This window comes from Rhinolophus hipposideros (assembly GCF_964194185.1).
Source record: "Rhinolophus hipposideros genome assembly, chromosome: 7".
NCBI classification, from domain to species: domain Eukaryota; kingdom Metazoa; phylum Chordata; class Mammalia; order Chiroptera; family Rhinolophidae; genus Rhinolophus; species Rhinolophus hipposideros.
The window spans coordinates 57,768,882-57,786,724 of NC_138053.1; the positions used below are offsets into that span (position 1 = coordinate 57,768,882).

Below are 17,843 nucleotides of genomic sequence, written 5' to 3' on the forward strand. Positions count from 1 at the left end.
CACAAAGGAATATTTAATAAGGGTAACATTTTAACAAGAACAAGGGTATAGTGGTAAATTAGGACAATGTTACGTGAGGTTACATTGTACCTTGGTCATTTGTAGGCAACTTGCACAACTCTTAAATTGATCATTAATGTGCACAAAACATTTACCTGATTCAGTTTTAATTTTTGGTGGTAAAATATTTTTATCTTTTAGAAGTACAGTGTCACATAAGGTTGTTTTATTTCAATTTGGTCTAGATCGAGAATACCTGTGAATTAAAGTGGGTACCAGTTTACCTTATCTCATTAGGTCCATGAAAGATATCCCTGGCCTTAGGGAACATTACACCAGAAATGTTTTTGACGGTACATCATTGTATTTTGGTCAGTACAATAATATCATCACTTGCCCACATAAGACTGAGGGGTTCAACATACCAGTAATTGATTCATTTAAATCAATATGTATGATTACTTTTACCCAATGTTGCCGTTTTGGGGCATTTCCTTCCTCATTCTTCAAGTCCTGTAAATGTTATTTTTAATTATTCTGGTGCTTGTATCTTCCCAGTTTATCACTTCAAGTGCTCTAATCATAGCGGCTTTTTGAATATGGTGGTACACGGGTGCAACTGCAGTTTTTCTGGTTTCAAGAATAAAACCTCTGTTTATTACCTGTGCACTCCTTTAGCCACTCCAATCCCTGCTCACTGGTGGCTGTTTGTGTTTATTTGTTTTACAAAAGCAGAGAGGTTCCCTATCCTTATTTAAGCAATTCTATCTTCCCAGAGTCTTTAGGATTAGGCAGCCCTAGAGCAAATTGGAGGCTTAAATATGTGACAGTATTATAAAGGAAAAGGAACAAAATTCTTTTATTATTAATCTTATAACACCCTTATTTACTGTTTTTTACTGTGATTTTAAGTTTCTGTAATAGCCTCCATATATTTTAAAAACAATTTTACTTTAAGATTAACAATGTAGAATTTACATAATGCTAATTATATTTAAAATATACTGTATACCTTTTTATATTTACACTTATCAATTCTTCAATTTTGATGGTGATTGAAACTTGAGTACAGGAAACACAATTTGAGTTGATTAAAATACAGCTTGTTTGAAAACATGATATGCCTATTAGCACAGTTTATGTCATTTGTCACCTTTGGTATAACATGATTGGCTTTTGGCTCTTGGTAAGTTCCACTTGTTCTTCTTATTTCCTCTGTCACTTAAATTTCCAGTATTGACCAGTGCTTTCAATTTGATTCATTTGTCCTTCGTAGCTTAACCTCCACACACTGTTTGAAAGCATGCGTGTTCTTTAGCAAAAGGAAAAGGGTTCCAAACCACCCAAATTTTCCCTATCCTAATCAATCCAGTTATGTTCCAAAAAGTCTTGATGCCCTTTAGCGGAAAGTAATATTGATGTTAAAGACCAAAATTGGAGTACAGTGAGTGATTATTTGATGGTTTCATATGAGTATGGAATAGAAGTCAGTAGGTGACTATTCATTACCTTCTTTAGAACAGAGCAGAAGAATTATATTTAGTTTTCATTTAATGAGGATTATAAATTAATATAGAAAGTTTAAATTTAACTCTAAATTTAGTAAGTCCTTTTTGGTCTTAATATAATTAATTTTCCCCTTATCTAAATTACCATCTTTAGTATTTATACACATGCAAAAAACTGCTAATCCACTTATTTGAATCATAATGCCTTTGAAAGTACTAGGAATCTTATAGGAATCTCATTTTTTTTAAAACATAATTGTATTTTTTTCAAGTATAGCATTCAATAAAAATCACAATATATTATTATTTCATCATTTCATTTTTGGCTACAGAACAAACTAATGTTTTGTTTTTCTATAATCAAGTACATGGGGATGTCTTTTTTGCTTTCACAAGCCAAATACAGACCTCATATGTACTTGTATATGTATTCATTTGTAAAACAATATTACTATTATTTTTAATTGCAGACAGTTTTAGTGTTTAGCTCCAATATTTCAAATGCCTTTAGAAAAATACAAAGGTATTTATTACCTTAAAAAAATAACAACTAAAGTTTCCAAAAAGCAATTAGGAATGTCAGTGAACACAAATAAGCTACTATCACATTAATATGAATCTAAAATTAAGAATTGTCTTTAAGATTCACCAAACTAAGAAATATTAATTTTTTAGTTCTATTTATCACATGTATTATTATAATACCTTTAATATTCAAAACATTTACAATGAAACTGCCCAACTTTAAGTTTTTTTAATTTAATTTAACCAGAAATAAATGAAAAAAATAAAAAAAGGCTATAAACAAACATGAAAAGTACGAAAAGAAGACCAGTGAAGGAAAACTTACCAGACGTTACAACTCACTATAAAGCCACTACATTTAAAACAGAATGGCGTTGAAAAAGAAACAGACATATAGGGATGAGAATAGAGAGTCTAGAAATTATCCAAATATATATGGCATCTTTTTGTATGATAAGGGCTAACATTTCAGTCCCATGAAAAATAAAATTTCTCGTTATAACTAGGATATATGTAACTTAACTATCCAGTAGGGGAAGAAAAAAAGAAAGACTCTTATATCATTTATAAAATTTAAAACTGGAGTAAGAAAATTTAAGAGAATATTTGTATGACCTTGAGATGGACAACACCAGCCTGAGCAAAGCAGATAACTAAGAAGCAATAAAGAAAAAATAAAATATATTTGATTAAATAATAATAAACAATTTTCATTTGGCAAAAGACATGATACACAGAAACAAGAATTATAAAGATATATTTGTACACATACAACAAAGGATTAACATTTCTAAAACAAAATAGCTCCCGAAACTGTAAAATGAAAACACTACAAAATAGAAAATGGGCTGCAGAAATAAATATAAAATGAAGAAAGAGAAATTCAATGAACAATAAACATGTGAAAATATACTCAGTATCAGTGGTAGTGAAGAAAAGTAATGATCATAGATAAAAAGATTGGCAAGAACCAAAAGGAGAGGTGGCATCCAATGATGGTGAGCATGTAAGAAATAGGTACTCTTATGTGATTTGCTATTCCTTTGGGGAAAATAATCTAGCAATATCCATTAAAATAAAAAATACACATACCGTTTGACCAAGCAATTCCACTTCTGGGAATCTATCCTATAGAAAAAAAAAAAAAAAAAAGGACCAGTACATAAAGAGATAGGTACAAAGATGTTTATTGCAGCACTGTTTGTTGTGGGGCAGAGGAAGAGGTGGGACCGAAAATAACATGAAATATCCATCAATGCAGAAATGGTTAAATGAAATGTGATATATACTATACTGTGATATAGACTATTATATAATTATTAAAAAGAATGGAATAAATCTGTAGATACTGGCTTGGAAAGAAGATTGACATGGTGAGAAAATCAAATTGAAGAGTGAGTGCTACAATCTCATTCTTAAAACAGCAGCAACAAATGCAACAAAACAGTGTGTGTGAATGAATGAAGTAAGGGATAGGAGAGTACAGACCAGACTAACAATGTCTGCCCTAGGGTGATGAGTGGAGACAGGGATTGGAGGAGATGAGGATTATTTAGCTTCTCTTAGTATATCTTTGTGCTGGTTCACTAGCTACTATGAGCACCATATTAATTTTATAATTTTGAAATGTACATTTAAGAAAAAAATTAGCTTTTATCATGGGAAGTAGAGTTGTAGTATTTCCAGACATTATCCTTAGTAAAATAGTGGTAAATAAATCAATAATCTCTTCTCTGCTTATGACAGGCACATGGTGTTCGTTTTTGATTACTTGCCCAGTATCCATTCCATTTCCCTCCCGTATGTGTATCTGCCACGTGGTTTGGGTGGGAAAGAGTCCATCCCATTCCCAGGGACTCCTCAGTGGTCTAAACTAGTTCTGTCCACCAGAAATACAATTTGGAACCACTTACATAATTTAAAATTTTTTAGTAGTCCCAGTAAAAAAAAAAAAAAATTGAAGATACACGTCAAGGTAGTTTTAATATTATGTTTGTATTCTAATGCAATACATCCCCAAATACTATTACTTCAACATGTAATTAATATAAAAATTATTATATACTTCAAACTCTTTTTTTCATATCTCAACTTGGACTAACTGCATTTCAAGAGTTCAAAAGCCACATATGGCTAGTGGCTATCCTACTGGGCAGCACTGGTCTAAGCTAATGAGAGTAATGTTATAAATATTACCAGATTTGAGGGTGGACACATAATTTAAGATGGCCCAATCAAAGAGAAATGCATAAAGGTAGGGGGAAAAAAATCCTCTCCTCATGAGAATGAATAAGCAAAAAGTAACCCTGAAAGCTGCTGGCAGCCATCTGTAAGCTAGGAAGGAAGTCTGCCATGAAATGAACTATAGAAACTGGGTCTTTGTGTCAATATTCAACCTTTGGATCAACCCTGGCAAGAAGCCGGAACTTTTTAGTTAAAAGAGTTGGTAAGTTTCCTTTATTTTTTCAGCCATTAAATTGAGTTAGCCTTTCTATTATGCTGGTAATCAAAAGTATCTCAATTAATAAACTCATCTCTGAGTTTATTATGCCATGTCCAAACAAATATTTTCTTCTTAAGTAAATTAATTCAAATGGTCAACATTTCTTTTATTTGTAGTCAAAGCATGCTTTTGTTAAACTAGCTTTATTTGATAGTAATATTTTTAGACATCTTCTGGAAACATGCCCAAAGGAGATTTGCACAGACTAATTCCTGACCATCTTGGGTAATTTTCCACAGTCACCACAGGAGAGTATTTCCCAAGACAATATAGACAAGAGGTGTCAGAGCAATCAATCAGCTCCACTCTCATTCGACTGTCTTTTCTGGTCCTTGCTCTCTAGACCAGGCTTCCCTAACTTTGGCCATATTGATATTTTGGGTAGATTAAGTCTCTGTTGCAGGGGTGGGAGATGTTTTCCTGTTCCTTGTAGGATGTTTAACAGCATCCCTGGCCTCTACCCTCTAGACGGACAGGAGAAACACCACTCCCCAGTAGTTGTGACAGTTAAAAATGTCAGTAGACATTGTTAAATGTCCCTTTAGGGCACACAATCACCCCTGGTTGAGAACCAGTGTTCCAGACCAACTGTAAGTTCAAATGTACAACTAACCTCCATTGTTTTATAAGATTCAGTCATTGCAGCAATCGTTAAAGCATGATGACTCCCTAAGATTTCCCGTATCACAACCTTTCCAGGCCGTGTGGTGCTCTCCTCTACTAGACACGGACACATGAGGTTCTGGACCTGAAGCTTGTCTGGACACGTTCTTCCTCTTCTACTTCCAAATATGTCAAGCCTTAGCTCTCCATTGTAGTTATAGAAATGTGGCTAGTTCCCTCTGACTTCAGCTTGAAATCTTTATTTGAGCTGCTCTCAGAACCAAACACCCAAACATTTCTCTTGAGATTCTCTGAGGGGAATCTTTCTGACAAAGTATTTCGTCACTTATGGTCACTCAGTCTCCTCCAGCTGGGTCACCCCTCTCCTCTAGGAGCACATCTCGGGGGACAATTCCATCCCAGTCTGTCCACACTGTATTAACTCACACATTATCGTCTCTAATCTGTCAGCAAGACGAGATTTTCACTATACCACTGGAAAACTCTTCACAGCTTCAGAAATTGATCTATATAGATTTAATACAATTCCCATAAAAATCTCAGCAGACGTTTTTCGGAAAAACTGACAAGATTCCAAAATTAAAAAAACCTAGGATACCCAAAGAAACTTTGAAAAAAAGTGAACAAAGTTGGAGGATTAACACTATCTGTTATCTAAACTTATTGAAAAGCTACAGTAATAAAGCAGGGTGGTACTGATAGGAAGACAAATAGGTCAGCAGAACAGAACAGGAAGTCTGTAAATAGACACACACATATATGGAGAACTGGCTTTCAATGAAAGTACAACGCAAGTCAGTGAAGAAAGGACAGTCTGTTCAACAAACGGTCTTGGAACAGATACCTATACGCAAGAACATGAACTCTGATTCATAGTGCACCCCATATACAAAATTAACTCAGAACAGATCAGAGACCTAAATATACATTAAAAAAGTATAACTCTTCTGGGGGGGGGGAACAAACAAACAAAAAAACAGGCGATAAATTAGACTTCATCAAAATTTAGAATTTTGCTCTTTGATACATACTGTAAAGAGATTGCAAACACGAGCCGCAAGCCTGGAGAAAATTTACCAATCACGTACAGCAGCTTTATTTACAAGGGCCAAAACCTATGAGGGACTCAAATGTCCATCAACAAGTAAATGGATAATCAAACTATGGTGTGTTCATTCAATAGGATATTACTTAGCCATAAAAAGTAATGAACTATTAACCTACACTATGACATAGATTAATCTCAGAATACTTATACTGAGTGAAAGAAACCAGACCCACCCCCCCAAAAAAAGTACAAATAATATCATTTCATTTATTTAAAATTTTATAAAATGCAAACTAGGTATGGAAAATACTAGCAACTGCCTGATTGATCATGTGGGAATGGAGGGAGTGATTGTAAATTGGTCAGAGGAAACTTCTGGGGAAGATGGATATTTTATGGATGTGGTTTCATAGGTATATACATATGTCAAAATTTATGAAATTTAGTACATCAAGTGTAGTTTCGTGCATGCCAATTATTCTTCAAAAAAGCAATTTAAAAAAAAGTGGGGGGAATCACTGTTAGCTGCTATGGAAAGCCTTAACTACTAGACTATGTAGGGTCATGTGAATCCTGGGACAGCTGAAAATTGGTTCATGCTACATGGAATTTCATGAGAGGAAGCTGTTTTGGGTTTTGTTTTGTTGTGTTGTTTTAAGTTCTGCTGTGGATTAACACAAATAGAATTCCTAATTCCTGGGTACTTCACATAATACAGCCTAGGGGATATTAAATAGTAGATAAAAGGTCTGTGTTGGGTAGGGAGAGACTAGACAGATCCTCAAAAAGTATGAATTTTAACTATCTTTATTCTAATTCCCCTTTTGTCCAAAGACAACCACCATCATCCCCATCCCCATCCCTACTGTGCTCTTAAAGATACAGCTGACCAATATCTCTCAGAAAAGAAAACAGAATAGAGCTAAGTAGCCTGAATTCTCAAAGACTATAATTAAGTAACATGCGTTTAACCAGATGTTTGATGACACTATTTCTCCTTGTGATTCTATCAGAATCAAGTACATTTACATACAAATTGGCAATACCTTGGAATCCCACCTGAAAAAGCCACCCTCGTTCCCCTAAGGCCTGAAACCGGTATACTCAACTATTAATTTCATTTCCGTGTATAATGTCAAGTACATTTTAAAAATATACTCCATTGCTTCCAAGTGCTCTTTAATCCACAAGGACTGGTTTTAGCGTTTAAACTAATTTATCCTAGACACAAAAAATCCTTCTGCTTATTCTCCCAGATAATTGATTCTTGATTTGTTAAGCTACTAAACACCGTGCTTTATACCCTGAAATACAAACCCCCTGGTGCACTGGCTCATGTGCCCCACGCAGAGCAAATACTGTTCAGGTCTCAGCAGAGAGGCCACGGGAGCTGAGAATGAAACAGAACACTCACTCCCTTTGTCCTGCTGCCAGCCTGGGGGAAGGTTCCCACTGTCCCTGCAGTAAACATCATTTGTTCCACAGCAGCTACACGAGGCTATCACATGGTGCCAACTCCTCAAAGCAAATACCCTCCTCAGTTTTCGAAAAATAAAAACAAATACAAAAGATAACCTCTGTCTCACATCTGACTTCCTTGAGTAAAAGCGCATACCACCACCACCAAAAACAATGAGACACATTGGAAAATCAAACCTTCGTAAGAGCTTGGCAATCAGTGCTAATGTCACCACAAGGCTAATCCCGTTGGTCTCTATGATACGACAAAAGTTAGAAATCATTTTTCCTACACAACAAAGAGTACAAAGCACATACCAAAGTAATGTTTTCTAACAGAGTAAGAACACTTTCACATAAGCATCGATAAAATATGGAAATACTTCTTGAAATACCAGTTTATAGCTTTAGAATAAAGGCATTTAAAAATCTTTCCCTCAATATGGGCATGTCTTATGTTCCAACACATAAGCATGAATGTCTTCAAACTCATCCCAGAAGTGGTAACTTCATATGACATTAAAAGACAATCCATGTGTATTCAGAAGAAAAAAATGACCAGTCAGAATTCTCAGAGTGGGGTCCCTATCGCAGAAAAGCAGGAAAGGAAACCCTGAAATAATTTTACCCCAGCTGTTTAGGTCTGACAGTAGGCTGCCTCAAAGAGTAACAGGGCAGGGAGTTGAATTCTCAGGAGTCAGAATGACAGAGGAAATGGCAGACAATGTAAGGAGAAACACCAAGACACAATCAAACTCTTCCAGCCACCGTCTACTTCTCCACAGTCAGGACTTACTACAGCACAATAGGGTAAAGAGAACAATACAGAAGTCAGCTGCTCTGCTCACATGTCTCATTGGATAATGGACGCATTTGGGGACTGCCAGGGACTGCAGCTGGGACAGCCATACCCCACCAGTGTCGCTGTCACTAGTCTCTTTATTCCTCTGAGCAAATTTAACGTCCTTGTGGAGCATGTGTGAGAACCGAGGTCTTCCCTTTGGTTGCAGTTTTAAGGATAAACTCTCAGGAAGAGTTTGAGGCCATGCTTTCCAAAATGTTCAAAGACATCATGACAACCATGGTGAAGTCCAGCATAGCCTGTCAGGTCTACCCTTTATGTGGTCCACACTGTGAATGTCGATGCTAAAATGCATGCCTTTATGGAACATGACATACCCATATCCTGGCTGATGACCTATTACAACTCAAGTGTATTGCCCTTAAGAAGGAAAGGTTGCTTTCCGGTTCCTGGTAGGGAAGGAACCCTAAATTCTGGTCATAGTTCACAGTCAAGGAATGATCTAAGCTCAAGCAATTCTCAAATTCTCTGAGCTGTGAGTTCCTCATTTATCAAACAAAGGTATTTATCATAAGATTTCAATTCCTCTCTTCCAGCCTCTGAAACCCTTGGTTAAAATTTTCCACATGGGTATCTATACTATTCCACAATACCTGTCTGTCCCAAAACATAATTTCAAGAAGTGACCTGTCTACTCTGCTGAGAAGAAGGATTGGCGGGTCTAAAGTGATGGATTGTTCTGGAAGAGGGGCCACTTAGCACAGGCAGTCCTCTCAGAACCTGATGACACAGAGCCAGAACATATGTGGGCCCCGTCTCCACAGGACACCTAGAAACCTCTTGTAACCAGGGGTGACCATCACGGATACGAGCGGAAGATGGACCTTAGGCTGTGGAGCCAACTGCCCTCTTGAACACCTCTCCATTGACACAAGCCTTGGCAAACAAAACAGCCCCTCAGAAAAGCCTACTGAAATTATCTGGTTTTAAGGGAACTTCCTCAGCCTATTTGAGGTCTTTCATCTAACTACAGGACAAAAATGAGTGATTGGGGGAGTGGGGAAAGGCTTAATTCCCAATATGTTTTATGTGTTTAGCAAAACAATTACATAGTACTGCATGTCATAGACACTTCACAAATATTAACTAATCTAATCCTCAAAACACTCCAGGGTAGAGTAATAGTCCCATTTTAAAGATGAGGAAACTAAGACAATAAAGGTTAAGTAATGTTCTGAAGTTCCCATAGCTACTGAAATGACAGAGACAGGATTGAAATCCAGGCAGGGTGGGTCCCGTGTCCATGCTCTGAAATGCACACTGAGTGACAGACCTGGGAAGGTGGCGGCTTCAGCAAAAAAGCACAGGTATCTATCCGCCTACTTCTGTGGCTATATAAGTCTTGCTTTAAAGGGTTGCTCACTGAAAAACTCTCCCTAAATTCCTATTTGATTCAGGTTTGCTAAAAAAATTATTATAGTAAATATTAAATAGAGAACTTTCCCTCATGCCTTTGGGCATCAAGAAGCCCACTTTGCCACTACACATACCCTGAGTTCTCCTAAGAACAGTAGTTCTTAAGTGTGGCTGTCAGTTTAGACTCACCTTGAGACTTGGTTGAAAGTCCACAAGCCTCCGGCTTCCCCTGCCTCCACCCCCAACAAACACACACAAAGACTCTGATTGGCACTCCCAAGTGTGTTTGGAAATGCACATATTTTGATAAACCGCCCTAGGTGATCTAACCCCTCTTCCTCTGGAGCAAACCCCAGGTCTTCCTGTAATTGTCAAAGGTAAGAAGATCAATTCTACATTGTTTCTATCTCCCAGGTCTCCTCCCCTATCCACTTCACAGAAGATGAATGCAGGCGTGATAAGGGATGCTGAAAATACATGCCAAATACCAAGCTAGCTATTCGATGAATATATAAATGCAATTGACATTCTTTCACAGGCTGAATTCCTCTCTTTACTCTCAGGATATATTACACCATTCTCTTTTTATATAAACATGCCACTTTAAATGCTAATTCAGACGCAACACTCAATTTTTTTCGTTTTGTTTCTGGGTTTCTAACATTCAAAACGACACTGGACTTCCATTTAGCTTCGACAATAGATACTTTGAATTCTTCCTTCAATATTTGTGGGGGTGGGAGGTAAGAACGTACTATGAAGAAAACTAAATTTATTTTGAAACTCATCCAAATACAGTTTGCATGTCCTTTATTTTGCTTAAATTAAGCTCTTTCTCTCTCTTTCAGGAAATGTTGCCTTCACCTTGCTGACAATCTCGTAAATCTAATTCAACTCAGTTGTAAAACCAAGGTGATTCCCTCTCCTTGCTTTCCTGAAATAACCTCATTTTATTCAAACTACTTTGCTAAACAGCTCATCAAGGTAGTATATTCTGGCTGAAACACAATTGGCCTGAATGTCTTCTTTTTCAAAAATACACAGATCTATGTATGCCAATTACATCACCCCAAGCCTAGTCAGTTACATAGAAGGTCGCTTCCTATCTTGCCTCAAAATGAGGAATTCCAACCTAAGAAATACCCCAATCCAGTGCATTCAGTTCACTATATGGACAGTGATAAACTATCTACAAACTATCTTCGAAACCCAGCAGGCCCAGCTCCACCCAGAAGTTTCCAGTGACCCTCAGGTTCCTTTGCCTGTGTAGTGCTAATCACTCTGACAACACTCTCTCCTCTGCTGCTTGTTCTCATCACCTATCCCATAGCTGGACTCCCTTTCCTCTCCCTGCCCAAGAAAGACACAAGTAGAAAGAAGTGAAGTAAGTTCATCACCCTTTCATACATGTATTCATTTATACATGTGGCAAAATGGTTCTTGATAATTCTGGTAGCCATGTCCCCTATCAATCCACCAGAAGCATCCCTTTAATGAATGGTCGTCTACTGTGCCCCAGGCAGCTCGGTGGCACCCTGACCAAAGGTATGTACTGAATGAGACACTCAAGAGACAATACCTTGGAGATCTAAGTGAATGAATTTAGTATGTGGCTGTCTGGCACCAGGGTAGGTATGCTTCAGCTGCCTGGCTTCGTTGCATAGGGAGGTGAACCTCCCTGTAGACCTGAGACGCTTGCATGCCAGTAGACACCCATCCGACCTAGTCCAGGGCCAGCCCTACTACACCCCATCCACTTTTAGAATAATGATGACAGGGTAAATGGAGAGGGAACACACCTCCATAGACAGAAATAGTATTTCTATCCAATACTAGGATTGTTAATAGATCAAGGCATGAAAATAAGCCAAGAGGACTCCTAAGTTGCCTTTTAGTAATTTCAATACTCCCAGCAATACCGCAGCCTGGGAAACACACTTTCCCAGGGCGTCTGCGCATCCAACGTGCTTCTCAGGCTTTGGGTTTTGTGGATCCCAGACCTACAGGGCTCCAGGAAACAACGCTCTCATGCTCATGTTTAAAAGACGTAGAAGAAAAGCTCTTTTAAGTAGCAAAGAGATTTTAGTTACTGAGTGAGAATAGATAGTGCAGTTTCCTTCACGTCTGTGCAGAGGAGTCTGAAAGATCATTAAAAAGCAAAAGTGGAGGAGGCAAGGGAGCTTGCCCCCGCCAATTTCCTGCTCCTCTCTCCAGGGAATTCCATGAAAAGAGAAGCCCTCTCTGTGCTGGAGAGCTGTTTATTTGGGCAATTAACAAAACACAAAGGGGTCCTTTATAAATAAAGGGTAGCTGCCAGGGACACCTTGGTTTTGCTCCTAACCATCCATTAATTCACACTTCAGGCTTTTAGCCTTTTCCCACTTTCCCTCTCTGAAAACAACACCTCCCAGAGAGTTTTTCCACTTACAGATGTCATTTCAGGACCCAAGTTCTAAATATGGGTGCGACCGGATACGGGACCCACAACACTATTCGCACTTTCATACATAAGGACAGTTCAGATTCACTGTTATGAGAAAACAAATCCAAAGGACATCCAGGGAGTCTATGTGTTCCACACTGACTTGAAAGAAGAAAATGGCACGAGCGGTCCAGCTCATGTCCTCAGCTAGCAGATATTATGACAGGAACTAGAAAGCAGCAGCTGGGTGGTCCACTCTGCTGGGAAGCTCACAGTCTAGCGGGGACAGACAAACTTGTAAAGGATGTACAAACATCTACACTGCATGCAGTACCATGCTGGCCACCTTCTGGAAGACAAGGACTCGTCAGCGTCATTTCTCCTCGAAGGTTAAACATTTAAAACCACACGTCTAGTTCTGCAGCTACATGTCATATTGCACCATTACATATGTTATCATCTCATTTGCCTCATTTCCTCCACCTCCAGGGTTAGTCTATCATAAAGCACTTCAAGGGTACCAAAATGTATCATCATAATGTTCCCTATGATTTTTTTTTTTGGCATTAACAAATAGGTACCTGCCACAGCAGAGATTCCAATTATTGCAAAATCTTTCTTCAAGCTATTTTTACGTCTCCATAAATATTTGGTTAAAACAGTTTGAACTGTACCTTCATAAAATTACTGAGCATTTTAAATAAAATATTTCAAGACCATCAAAAGACAGAGGGTGTATTATAAACATCCATGTACATACCACATTAATGATATACATGAAACTCTCTATATAGCCCGCTCAAATCCCATTTTTTCATTTCCTCCACTGATAAGTAAGCTTTACTGTAAAATTGTTTCCCACGAAAACTGTTTCTATTTTTACTGTAAATGTTTACATTCAGAAACAATACAATATCTTGCTTTGTATATGTTGAAATTTTACAATGTAAATACCATCTTGTATCTGGAGTATGTTTTTAACTTCGTTTAGCATTATATTTTTTGTAATTAAACTTGATACATATACTCCAGATCATTCAATCTACCTGCTGTAGAGCATTTTTCATTGTATAACTGTACGAGGTCTGACAATTACGTTCGTGAAATTTTTGCGACAATGTTGCTTACCTTTTTTTATATCAGAGGGATTATTCATTATGAATTTGTACCAACTGGACAAACAGTTAACCAAGTTGACTATTTGGAAGTGCTGAAAAGACTGCGTACAAAAGTTAAATGATCTGAACTTTTCGCCAACATTTCATGGCTCTTGCATCACGACAATGCACCAGCTCACACAGCACTGTCTGTGAGGGAGATTTTAGCCAGTAAACAACTGTATTGGAACGCCCTCCCTACTCACCTGATCTGACCCCCAATGACTTCTTTCTTTACCTGAAGATAAAGGAAATCTTGAAAGGAAGATATTTTGATGACATTCAGGACTTCAAGGGTAATACGACAACAGCTATGATGGGTCATTCCAGAAAAAAAGTTCCGGAATTGCTTTGAAGGGTGGACTAGGCACTGACGTGGGTACATAGCTTCCCAAGGGGAGAACTTCAAAGGTGACCATAGTGATATTTAGCAATGAGGGATGTAGCACTTTTTCTAGGATGAGTTCACGTACTTAATTGTCTAACCTCCTACCATTATTTATTCAAAGGATATATAGATTTTGACAGGTAGCTGAGAGGAGGTGGAGCAGAGAGTATGACAGCTTTAGTTAATTGAAAACAGAGGGAAAGTGCTGAAAGCATCTGGGATCAGAAACCTTGGCAAAAGGCTAAATTCCTCTTTGAAAGGAAGAAGAGAACGAGACAAAATTCAGCTATCAAGGGAGCCAGATGAGACATGGGATCGAGGGCCTTGAAGTTAAGGTAAAGGGCTGGAAAAGTGTCTGGAGAATCCATCTGGGGTCACGTGGTTACTTAGTAATATCTTGTCTGGAAAGTAGTTTCCCTGACTTCTCTTGTCTGTTGCCTTTTGCAACAAAAACAAACAAAACCCGGAACAAAACAAAAACAACAAAAAGTTCACAATCATTGCCTTTGCAACCTTTTAAAACATGTGAAACAACACAGACTTCAAGTCAGTTCTTGAGAAAACAATCACTAGTTACACATTAGTGAGGAGCCGAATTACTTTTTCCTAAACAGATTATGGTTTGAGTTTTTTATACTTTTAATTAGTAATGAAAAGAAAAACCTATTTTCTATGTTCTTTTATTTGTGAAAGCTGTAACATATACAGAGAGAGAGACAGAGAGAGAGAGACAGAGAGAGAGAGGGAATGTATACACATTTTAAGAAAGGAAAAAACTGTATTAAAAACTATTAAAATTGCGTTGATGGTAACTACTTTGAGCACCTCTTGTAATTGCAAAAGTAAAATGTGACTTGTATTCATCTTTTGTTATTGGTATATATTGAGGATTACAATTTTAATACATTTTTTTCCTTTCTTAAAGTGTGCATACATTTTTTTTGGCACCCTATGTATCTATATACATAGGGTATATGTATTAAATAAATATATACATCACATAAATAAATATATACATCACAAATATGTATGTTTTATATGATTCTGGATATAAAAATTAAGCTTATTTAAAACAATACCAAAATATTTTTAAATCTGATAACTTCAGACATGTCTGAATGGTAAAAATGTATTTTTAAAACATTAACCTTCAAAACATACAAATCAGAAGTGGCAGGTATAACAAAATCAGATGCCTCTTGGAAGAGCACAGCCTTTGTGAAGGTACACACCTCCTGACAAATTCAATCACATTGCTGGGTAACCACAGGCAATGGGGAATACACCACGCTGTGCAGTTTCTCACTGTTAACACGGAAAGAAGACTCAACAGAGCAGCGGGATCAAATCCTCAATCTTTCTGGGAGAAGATACTGAGAGACCTGAAAGCATTTATGCAGGAGGCATTTATGTGGTAAATAAACTGAGGAAGTTTAGCAGCTTTAATAATCAAGTACCATTATGTTGGCCAGCTTCAATACCTAATAAAGATACACTTGTGCCCTTCTTCATTCGATTTGTATTAAAATCACTCTGGCATTTATTTTTAAAAGTATTTCCTTTTTCTCAGTCATAAAACAACCTTGCATGAGAAGAGTAATTACTGGCTTCTTCTATGTGATAGGCACAGGAAATGCTGAGTGGCATTAAGTCCCAGAAGATATATATCATACATCATAATTCTTTGGAAGAATATTTGCATTTAACAGAAAATACAAACACAGCATGCTTATTTGGGGTTTGTTTCACTTGGAAGTATTCATTTTTCCAGAATTCACTTAAAAAAGGATAGATTTGTGTTGACATAGACACTATGCTTTATTCCCATCATCTGATTGATAGATCAATTGATTTTTATTAGGAAGTAACTTTTAACTGGCTTAAATGTAATTCTAACTTTCTCTTACCAAGTATTCAAATCATGGATTCCAAACAAATTTATGCCATCATCCTTTTTTTCTTTTCACTGAAGGTTAATACTCTCAAGTAGAGAAATTTAAATTTTTATTTATCATATATTTCCCCCATCAATTCATGGTTATCAGTTAACATTAACAGAATTGAGATTTATACAAGAACAAAAGGAGATATGACCCATAAATAGATATGGAGAATTTAATATGCTAAGTAACATTACCTTAATAACAATCGATAGAAAGCATGTTAACTCAAAAATGGGGAAAAATGTAATCTATTATAAAGGCTAAAAAAGAAGATTTGGCTAAAGTTCTAAAGTTTTCAAATAAAGTATAAAAGACAAATCTAGGATGCTTTAAACATTAAAGTTCAAGGGAAAATATATTTTGTTCTATAAAGACATTTGATGTAGTTTTATTTTTTTGTTGTTGTTTCTTATTTCTCATCATGATAGGAAATACCAAAAAGTTTGGACTTTTACAAGTCTAGGTGAAAGAGTCCAAATCAAGATTCAGAAGAAGGAAAGTTTTTGATCTAAGGGCATTCTCTACGGTAAATTGTTAGGCCATTAACCTCTAGTACACAGATATATACAAGCTAGGAGCTAGTGAAAATTTATCTAGGCACATTTTCCAAGAATAATGATTCAGTGTCCTCCCAAAAGCCTGAATTTGTGAAAAACTAGGAACCAAAATGAATGGTAATTAACTGTTCATGGCCGATGACGTTTTGGTTCCTACATGCAAAGGCTGAAGTTTTCCAAAATTTAGTCAAACAGAACGTATTCCTATCTTTCAACAGTCAACATATGCATTTCTAATCCTCCAAGTTGAGATTGCATAAACTGAAATATTATACTTGTTTTACAAAAAAGACATTGCCCCCATCCACTAAATTCTCCAACATAAATCAGACACCAAATCCAAATATTTCTAGACCAGCCCTTACACAGTACTAGTTGATAACAAATCTACCCTAAATTTAGTGTAGTAGGAAAGGCAACTGATTTCATTCTGCAACTTGCTAATGGATAAAATGTGATTTATGCAAATAAAAGGTTGAAACTCACTATAAGAAATCAAGTCAAGGTTCATAAATCTGCTATTTAAATACCAGAGCATTACATGAATCAGTAAGATCTAAATCTAATACTAGAAAATTTGGCTGACTCAAAGTCTTCATCAATTCAAATGCAAAGTATATCATTTACTTTGCGTAAAATCCATAATATACAGAACAATCATAGATTTCCAGATCACATAGAACACAAATTCTTGATTTAGATCAATGTGTACTATCTGCAGACCAAATAATGATTTTGCTTGATTACACACAATTTTTTAATTTTAATTTTCTACCAGGAATAAACATGTATTTTGGTTTACAATGCCCATAAGGAAGAAAACCCTGGAAACTTTCTTGAAGTTATTTTGAAATCATTAATATGTGACATTTATAAATAAATGCAAAGCTTTTTGTTTTAATAATTTAGTTGATTATCATCACTATTCCATTTGCCACTGAAAACCTAATAAGTCAGAGAGGAATCACATTACAAACTATACAAAAAACAACAACAACAACAACAAAACAAGGAAACAATATTGTGCTACTTACAAACTTCCTCTTCTGGGAAGACTCAGCTCCTTCTGCAAAGGAAAAAATGAAACACTTCATTAAGTTTAGACAACTGAGACAGTAAATGGATAACAAAAAATGCATCATCCTTCACTATGCTTGATTTTGCATTTTCTATACTGAATAGATTGTAATGTCATAATTCTATGCTAGACCCCTTCTTACATTGTTCTTTTTATACATTGTGTTTAAGGTACAAACACAGTTTATCTAAATTTGTGAGCGGAAAAGATATCCATCCTCCCAAAGCATTGACAATGAAATACAGAGTTGAGTTACATGGCCCTATAATTGAGCATAAGGAAAATCTGAGGAACCAAAGGACTTATCCAAAGAGGAAACAGATATAAGTAGGAGAAATTTTGCAGGACTATAATTAAATGAAAGATGAAATGAAAGGGGCAGTTAAATCAGACTATCTGCCCCCAACAGAAATA

The 17,843-nt window shown here is 36.5% G+C and overlaps 1 protein-coding gene across 13 annotated transcripts in view; it reads right to left on the reverse strand.

Moving 5' to 3' along the window:
- Positions 1-17,843, reverse strand: part of MAST4 (microtubule associated serine/threonine kinase family member 4) — a gene marked incomplete at its 5' end in the record, with an annotated part of 545,031 nt that overhangs the window by 241,210 nt on the left and 285,978 nt on the right. For 8 of the 13 annotated variants that reach the window (XM_081053917.1, XM_081053915.1, XM_081053906.1 and 5 more), the window contains 2 exons: positions 3,126-3,161; positions 17,386-17,417. In XM_081053917.1, the coding sequence (XP_080910043.1) occupies positions 3,126-3,161; positions 17,386-17,417 (68 nt within the window). The remainder of the gene's footprint in view (positions 1-3,125; positions 3,162-17,385; positions 17,418-17,843) is intronic. The other 5 variants (XM_081053918.1, XM_081053916.1, XM_081053920.1 and 2 more) reach the window with 1 other exon arrangement.